Genomic DNA, 8,373 nt, shown 5'->3' on the forward strand with positions numbered 1-8,373 from the left:
CATTGTCGGCAGGATTTGAACCTGCATGGGGAAACCCCAATGGATTTCTAGTCCATCGCCTTAACCACTCGGCCACGCCAACTCTCTATGAAAGTTAATGTGCAGCAGCTATATGCAGCATGTCAGTATTCACGATGGGAAACACAAACCTGGCATGTACTTGCTGATGTTATCCTTAATGTTTTTCACATAGCAGGGAATCTCATAAAGAAAGTAAAAAGTTAATGATAATCATAAAAATATATTGTTTAGCTCCTGGATTAAGTCAGTGGTTCTCAACCTTTTTGGCTCGTGACCCCTTAAAACCACTGGATGCCTACTGGCAACCCCTGTTACAGGAGCGCATAGAGAAAGAACTATATAAAGGATGTTTTATCTTTTTTCAGCTTGTTTCAATGAAATCTGTTTAGTAATTCTGCTTAGTTTAGTATTACTAAAAAAGCAAAAAAGTTGAGAAAAAAAATGAAAAAATAGACATGATAATAATATAGTATGTATGTAGTATGTATAGTAGAAATAGATTTTTTCCCCCCCATCCCATAAATCATCTCGCAACCCCTGAAAATTATCTCACGACCCCCTGGGGGGTCCCGACCCCCAGGTTGAGAACCACTGGATTAAGTAACCACTGGAATTATATCCACAGACATATGGCAGTATTCAAATGTTGTTGAACCCACCTGTTCAATCATTAACCACACCCATTTCTATGATTCACACCTGTTTCCAATTAAGCAATCAGAAGGCATGGAAGGGAAATGGATGTGGAAACTGCTTAAAAAGAGCACCGTGTCTGTCCAACAGGTTAAGGTGGTCAGTCGCTTGTGTTTGTGGGGTTTGGCTGGAGCAGGATTGCACTTCTTGGGCTTCTGACTTCATCTTGCCACAGCTATGGCAGAAACCATGGTATTTCTCCTGAGGTAATGTTTTTAAAATATTGTTTTGTGATTTAATGTCACTGAACATATCGAAAGTAACCACTGGAAGTTTCTCTTATCTAGAATGGTGCTGTTGTCTCTACTTGTTGGAAGACACCAAGCAAGCAGTGAGTTTACATGTATCTTATAAATACTCACTTCATGACTACAAAATTTCACATGCATCACATTTTTAACATGTTTGTTTATTAGCTTACAGAGTTGGATCTGCGGTTGATGCTGAAAAGTATAAAACTGCTCAAGAGCCAGTTTCAGCCTACCAGTCTTCCCACAGTGCCTGTCATGTTGGAGAGGAATCCCCAGGCAGATACTATCCCCAACAGCAGCCTACCTACCAGCCCAAGCAGCCGCAGGCCCCTACCTACCAGCCCAAGCAGCCACAGGTGCCGAGCTACCAGCCCAAGCAGCCACAGGCGCCGAGCTACCAGCCCAAGCCACAGTTGCCGAGCTACCAGCCCAAGCAGCCTCAGCCGCAGGCTCCAAGCTACCAGCCCAAGCAGCCCCAGGTGCCGAGCTACCAGCCCAAGCAGCCGCTGAGCTACCAGCCCCAGGTGCCGAGCTACCAGCCCAAGCAGCCACAGGCGCCGAGCTACCAGCCCAAGCCACAGTTGCCGAGCTACCAGCCCAAGCAGCCCCAGGTGCCGAGCTACCGGCCCAAGCAGCCGCCGAGCTACCAGCCCCAGGTGCCGAGCTACCAGCCCAAGCAGCCCCAGGTGCCGAGCTACCAGCCCAAGCAGCCCCAGGTGCCGAGCTACCAGCCCAAGCAGCCCCAGGTGCCGAGCTACCAGCCCAAGCAGCCTCAGGTGCCGAGCTACCAGCCCAAGCAGCCCAAGCAGCCTCAGGTGCCGAGCTACCAGCCCAAGCAGCCTCAGGTGCCGAGCTACCAGCCCAAGCAGCCGCAGCAGCCCCAGGTGCCGAGCTACCAGCCCAAGCAGCCGCAGCAGCCCCAGGTGCCGAGCTACCAGCCCAAGCAGCCTCAGCAGCCTCAGGTGCCGAGCTACCAGCCCAAGCAGCCTCAGGTGCCGAGCTACCAGCCCAAGCAGCCGCAGCGGCCCCAGGTGCCGAGCTACCAGCCCAAGCGGCCCCAGGTGCCGAGCTACCAGCCCAAGCGGCCCCAGGTGCCGAGCTACCAGCCCAAGCAGCCTCAGCCGCAGGCCCCAAGCTACCAGCCCAAGCAACCACAGGCCCCAGGCTACCAGCCCCAGCAGCCACAAGTGCGTAGCTTCCAACAATCTCAAAAGCAGCCTACCTTCCAGTCCAAAAAGCAGCCGAGCTACCAGCCCAAGCAGCCGCAGCAGCCCCAGGTGCCGAGCTACCAGCCCAAGCAGCCGCAGCAGCCCCAGGTGCCGAGCTACCAGCCCAAGCAGCCGAGCTACCAGCCCAAGCAGCCCCAGGTGCCGAGCTACCAGCCCAAGCAGCAGCCGCAGCAGCCCCAGGTGCCGAGCTACCAGCCCAAGCAGCCGCAGCAGCCCCAGGTGCCGAGCTACCAGCCCAAGCAGCCGAGCTACCAGCCCAAGCAGCCCCAGGTGCCGAGCTACCAGCCCAAGCAGCCCCAGGTGCCGAGCTACCAGCCCAAGCAGCCCCAGGTGCCGAGCTACCAGCCCAAGCAGCCCCAGGTGCCGAGCTACCAGCCCAAGCAGCCCCAGGTGCCGAGCTACCAGCCCAAGCAGCCCCAGCAGCCCCAGGCGCCACGCTACCAGCCCAAGCAGCCTCAGGTGCCGAGCTACCAGCCCAAGCAGCCTCAGCAGCAGGCTTCGAGCTACCAGCCCAAGCAGGTTCCAAGCTACCAGCCCAAGCCACAGGTGCCGAGCTACCAGCCCAAGCAGCCTCAGCCGCAGGCTCCGCGCTACCAGCCCAAAGCCACAGGTGCCGAGCTAGCAGCCTCAGCAGCAGGCTCTGAGCTACCAGCCCAAGCCACAGGTGCCGAGCTACCAGCCCAAGCAGCCTCAGCAGCAGGCTCTGAGCTACCAGCCCAAGCAGGCGCCAAGCTACCAGACCAAGCCACAGGTGCCGAGCTACCAGCCCAAGCAGCCTCAGCAGCAGGCGCCGAGCTACCAGCCCAAGCAGGCGCCAAGCTACCAGACCAAGCCACAGGTGCCGAGCTACCAGCCCAAGCAGCCTCAGCAGCAGGCGCCGAGCTACCAGCCCAAGCAGGCGCCAAGCTACCAGACCAAGCCACAGGCGCCGAGCTACCAGCCCAAGCAGCCTCAGCAGCAGGCTCCGAGCTACCAGCCCAAGCAGGCGCCAAGCTACCAGACCAAGCCCCAGGCGCCGAGCTACCAGCCCAAGCAGCCTCAGCCCCCAGGCACCGAGCTACCAGCCCAAGCAGCCTCAGCCCCAGGTGCCGAGCTACCAGCCCAAGCAGCCTCAGCCCCAGGTGCCGAGCTACCGGCCCCAGGCGCCGCACTACCAGGGTTCTCACAGGTATGGCCCGTATCCTGGTTTCTCCAAACGAGTGTGGGCACCCATTTGGATTCAGATGGGTGAGGCTAAGAGTCACAAATGATTACTGACTAGTAGCTGGCAAGATATTACTTGCATGCATTGTATGTTTTTAAACTGGGTGTAAAGGATTCTCCTCAGTCAGCAATGGCAAATGTTCCACTGTAAAAATCTGTTTCTTTCCCCACCTCAGGCCTTCCGATGTTTTGAAGACTCGGTTCGATTGATTGGAAGTTCATCTCGTCTTGGATTTTCTTTGGAAATAAAATGGCATTGTTACATTTTGGTGTGGTGCCTTATCATTATTCTGAGAGACCAATTTGCTTTTTGGCAGCTTGACTAAACTTTCATCTATTGAGTGATCTAAGCACTGCACCTTAGCTTGAGCCTGTCCCTGTGTATTCATCAGATGAATAAGATTTACTTTAAATGGGGACGCATGGTTGGGTTGCAACATTAAATCATGGCAGTCCTCAGCTGTGCTAATGATCATAAGGTTCTACTGTACAGCACTAGACATTTTGTTTCTCTCCAAAATGCTTAATGAAGTTTTGACACTAAACTCCTTGGGCTTAATGTTAAATGGAGCCCGGCATAGGTCAAGGGCTCAGGGCCTCGTGAGACTTCATACCATTGGTTCCATCGTCCAGCAAATGGCAGTCTGGGTGTGGTGAATTGCTTAAACAGTTAGACTGAACTTTTTTCTCACATTTATGAAGGAAGAGGGCATTGACTATTTCAAGTAATCACTTCAATTTAAATGCATTTGACTTATGACGATCTTGCCACTTCTGCAGTCAGATTATTACAGACCCTATAACTGTAGACATAGCTCTTCATTAACCTCACAACCATTGGTGTAAGGTCAGCTCTGATGGTTAGCAGACTTAAAGAATAACTCCATATATAACAAGTTGAACTACAGCACTAAAGGTTTTGTGGGACAGCAGCTCTCAATCCCTGTCAGAAAAGGCAACAAGTTTTTGAATAGTATTCAGGGCAATGGTGACTATGCAGACTAGTAATGCACATCCCTTCAACAGTGGAGGTTGGAAAGACAAAGTACCTACACCTTTACTTTTGTCCTCTAGAGGGCTGCCTTGCTTTTGAAATTATGGGTTTTGTTTAGTGGCTGATAATGCATACTGTAGCTATGGTTTGATTAAAGCTAACGGAACATGTGGGTCACAGGGTCAATTAAATCTGGTTGAACTTTGAATTTAATTACAATCTTATTTCTAAAGTGTGATCACAAATGCATCATATTTGTCTGGGAGACTGTCATGCCATTGAATGAACTACAGTTCCAAATCCATTTTTAAACCTCCATTCAGTGACCTCCGTTCAACACCAACTGATGTAAGAAGGCAAATAAAATGAATACAAAACAGACAAAATAATGGTGTAAGGTTCGGAAGAAGATGCCTCATACTCAACAATAGCTTCTAAGTGAAGGTTCACTTTCTCAAGAAGCGATTTCGTGCTATGGTAAATTTTACTGCATTGTAAATGAATGCCATGCACACTCATCTAGTGCTCTAAGAGGAGTGAGCTCTAAGCTCACTCCTCTAATGAGAACATGCTATCCTTCAACCAAATCTAGGGTGTACATTTTTGTATGAGACACGTTAAAGTGTTGCATTTAATGGCCTTTGCTAATAAGGGGGTGGCGGGGGGCTATTCCCCCCTCAGTCTCTCCCATTGCACCCAGGTTATCATTACCAGGGCCTTTGGTTGGGGTTGGGGGGGGGGGGGGGGGGGTCAGCTCCCTTGTGCCCCCTTGTGCCCCATCTGTGCCTCCCCTTCCAACTGGACAATCAGCTGCCCAGCACCGACAGGCCTGACCCATACTGGTCACATGGTCCCTGTCCCAAACAAACAAAACATCTTCAATTAGAGCGTGACCATAACACAGACAGAGTGAGAGAGAGAGAGAGAGAGAGAGAGAGAAAGGGACAGAGCATACCAGAGACAAAATGTTAGTCTTATGCTTTTCATATTTACAGAATTAATATTACTTCCTTTACAGCTTCAGTTACATTTCACATTGTTTTCCAGCAGGAATTCATTGTCTCAAGTGTGTGATAAGGAGAGTTTATGTATATGTGTGAATTAGAGGGGCTGGCCTGCACACATCATGACTTGCTTTAGCATGACTGTCAATACTTTGGGCCAGTATTATACGCATGTAAAGTCCTAGTGATGACTTAGCATTTTCTTATTAGCTGGAATGTGCATTAACTATGCATGGTGCAATCAAATGTATTGATTTGTGTTAAAAACTAAATGGTAGCTACTAAGCTTCTAGTAAAGTCTTAGTGCTCTTACTTAGGGAGGAACTTACTGTATTTATAGCTGGTGCAACTACATCCTGAACCCGACTCCTGTTACCACACAAGCCATTAAAATGACCGAGAAAATAGGGCTGCATTCAAATGAGCTAAAATGACTGGTTTGTTTGATGTATTTTCCCTTTTACTCACCTGCAAAGTCTACAAGGGAATCCACATCAATTTTTAGAAAAAAGAAAAAGGAAGTTAAAAAAAAATGTTTTTTGCAATTTAAAATCAGCTTTCTGACAGCCACAATTCTGCCAATAAAACCCCTCTGACAAAGATACACTTGAGCTATGGCCTTGACTGACCTTTGACCTTTTATGGCCCATGGTTGCCTTTTACCATTTTTTTAGCACAATCTCACAGTCCAAAGTACTGTTTCTCTGCAGTGTGTTTGCTCTGTACATTGTTGACCAAATCGATTGCAGAGTCAGTGAGACTGGATGTTGACAGCACACTGAGACATCTGTGTTGAAACTGCACAAATGTGGAATTAGCTGGCTGTGTCTGTCTCTGTCTGTCTGCACAAAGATATTTTCTAACTGACTTGGTAACACTTTACAATAAGGGTACATTAATTAAGGGTTAGTTAATGCTTAATTAACAGTTAACTAATGTGTCTGGTAATCATTTACTAATGGTGGTCATGTTAACTAAGATATTGATTTATACCTTTTTTAATAGTCATCTTTATAAACTATTAAATAATGTATAAATTAATACCTTAGTTAACATGAACACCATTAGTACATTTTAACAGACACATTCGTTAACTGTTAATTAAGGGTTAGTCGATGCTTATTAAGCATTAACTATCTCTTATTAAGCATTAACTAACCCTTAATTAATGTATCCTTATTGTAAAGTGTTACCATTGACTTCTCACACTAGCTGCACCACCATTATGGGATGCTGTTGCACTCCAGTGCAATATACTATGCTTGGGACCATATTGATTCAAACTATGACGTTCAGCTTTTTCCATCCAGTGAAATGTTGTTGATTAATCCCATCAATTGTTGGTTGGCAGCAGTGGCACGATGTGAAAGAGCAGATCCAAGCTTGATGAAAATAAATGCAGAATCGCTTTATTTTTGCAAAGTACAGTAAATGCACAGGAATTTGTACACTTGTTATTATAGATTTATATATTTAAATCAACATTCTGTATAATGTCAGGATTGGCACCTGCAAAATTAAGTGAACTGACAAAATCCTGAGCGAGGCCACACAGTGTCAGGTGTCTGCTGTGTCAAACCAAGAGGAAGATGCCTGCAGCGCTGCAGCAGACACAGTGGACTCAGATGTGATGAAATTCAAATCCTCTTCACTTCAAAGGCTTCTGATCCCTGCTGCAAAATTCAAAGTAGCTCAACTCTATAATATATCAAATCTTAAAAATTATGTCTTTCCTGTGGCCTTTTTATCCTGTTGCATCCTGTGAGTCTAGACTGTTATATGGTCCTATGGAGCTTAAAGGGTGCAGCATAGCTCTAACATTGCCAGCGTTCTGTGGTTGAGTCCCTGTGTCGCTGAATGAGTAGAACAGAGCAGGACAGCTTGGTAGATTGTATGTATGCCAAATTGAAAAGTGGCCCCTAATGATTCATAATTAACTCATGTTCTGCGAGATATCTTTGCCAGTAAGCAAGGCAACATTAAACAGCCAGAATAATGATAAGCTAATGATAATGGCTCATGATAAGCTAACTGAATAAAGAAGCATAGTAAATAAGTAAATGTAAAATAAAAGTAAAATACACAGTACCAAAAGTAAGTAATCTCATTCAGAAGTACACAGATACTCTTTTGTTTCTTTTTTTCAAAACCAGAGGTAATGTAAAAAAAAAAAAAAAAAAGTAAATTAAAGTAACTAAAGTAATTCTAGGCTATAATAAAAGGACACAAAAACAAATTCTACAAACAACAAAGCTATTTGCCAATAGTTTCGAATACCACAGTGATACCATAGGAGATAAAGATACTATAACGTACAGTACGGTCACCATAAACGCACACAATGAGTCCCTATAGGGATATTATAGGCATATTACACTGACTCTTTGTTAGGGTTATCACAACCTGTTTACCTTGGATTTTTAATAGGATTAATCATTAGCAACTGATGATAGACCTAGACCATAGCGAGATTACATTTTACTACTTACTCACCTTCCCCTCCGTTTGCCAGGCTGCCTCATTCTGTCCAGTAGCTGAAGGGTTAAACTGGGGAGGAGAGCGCACTGGGAGGCTGAGAGCTGCGTTAAATTACCTAGTGATACACAGAAAAAGACCGGAAATTGCCCAATTTTGCCATCAAAATAAAAGTGTAAAATTTGTCAAAAAAAGGCAGTCACTATACCTTACGCTAAGTGAGTCAAAATTTGATGTTGTGAGCTTTTTGTGATTATACTGGAGAGCAAAGATCAAGAAAAAATCACCAGAAAGCTTAAAAGGATGTCTACTATCCTAAAAATGCCTATCATGATACATAACAATGACACAATTATTCTGAAGACTATTGTCCACTTTGGTGCTTTGTACGTTGGTGTTCGTCAATAAGGCTTTTATTTTGAAAACCACACCGGAAGTGGCATTTATTACTCTGTCTGGCTTGACACCGTTCACGGTGCAGAACTGGGCTTCAACATCAATAA

General features: G+C 46.4%; 1 protein-coding gene and 1 non-coding gene across 2 annotated transcripts; one reads left to right on the forward strand and one right to left on the reverse strand.

Annotated features, from left to right (window-relative positions):
• On the reverse strand, positions 1-82 carry trnas-aga (transfer RNA serine (anticodon AGA)). Its single transcript has one exon. It is a non-coding gene; the product is annotated as a tRNA-Ser (tRNA).
• Positions 83-1,002: 920 nt separating this feature from the next.
• LOC139647260 (adhesive plaque matrix protein-like) lies at positions 1,003-3,425 on the forward strand. The gene is made up of 5 exons (XM_071523120.1): positions 1,003-1,045; positions 1,131-1,651; positions 1,913-2,242; positions 2,555-2,776; positions 2,859-3,425. Exons 1-5 carry the CDS (start codon positions 1,003-1,005, stop codon positions 3,423-3,425), a joined length of 1,683 nt encoding a protein of 560 aa, XP_071379221.1.
• Positions 3,426-8,373: the final 4,948 nt, after the last annotated feature.

The sequence above is a fragment of the Centroberyx affinis genome, unplaced genomic scaffold, assembly GCF_046629955.1.
Source record: "Centroberyx affinis isolate AG114_WGS23_722 - 3 ecotype Tasmania unplaced genomic scaffold, CSIRO-AGI_Caff_v1 ptg001068l_1, whole genome shotgun sequence".
In the NCBI taxonomy this organism is placed as follows: domain Eukaryota; kingdom Metazoa; phylum Chordata; class Actinopteri; order Beryciformes; family Berycidae; genus Centroberyx; species Centroberyx affinis.

Coding starts and splice junctions, on each gene's coding strand:
- LOC139647260 (XM_071523120.1), top strand. CDS start 1,003: ATGGTGCTGTTGTCTCTACTTGTTGGAAGACACCAAGCAAGCA. Junction 1,046..1,130: donor TGGAAGACACCAAGCAAGCA/GTGAGTTTACAT, acceptor TTTGTTTATTAG/CTTACAGAGTTGGATCTGCG. Junction 2,777..2,858: donor CCAAGCAGCCTCAGCCGCAG/GCTCCGCGCTAC, acceptor CCCAAGCCACAG/GTGCCGAGCTACCAGCCCAA.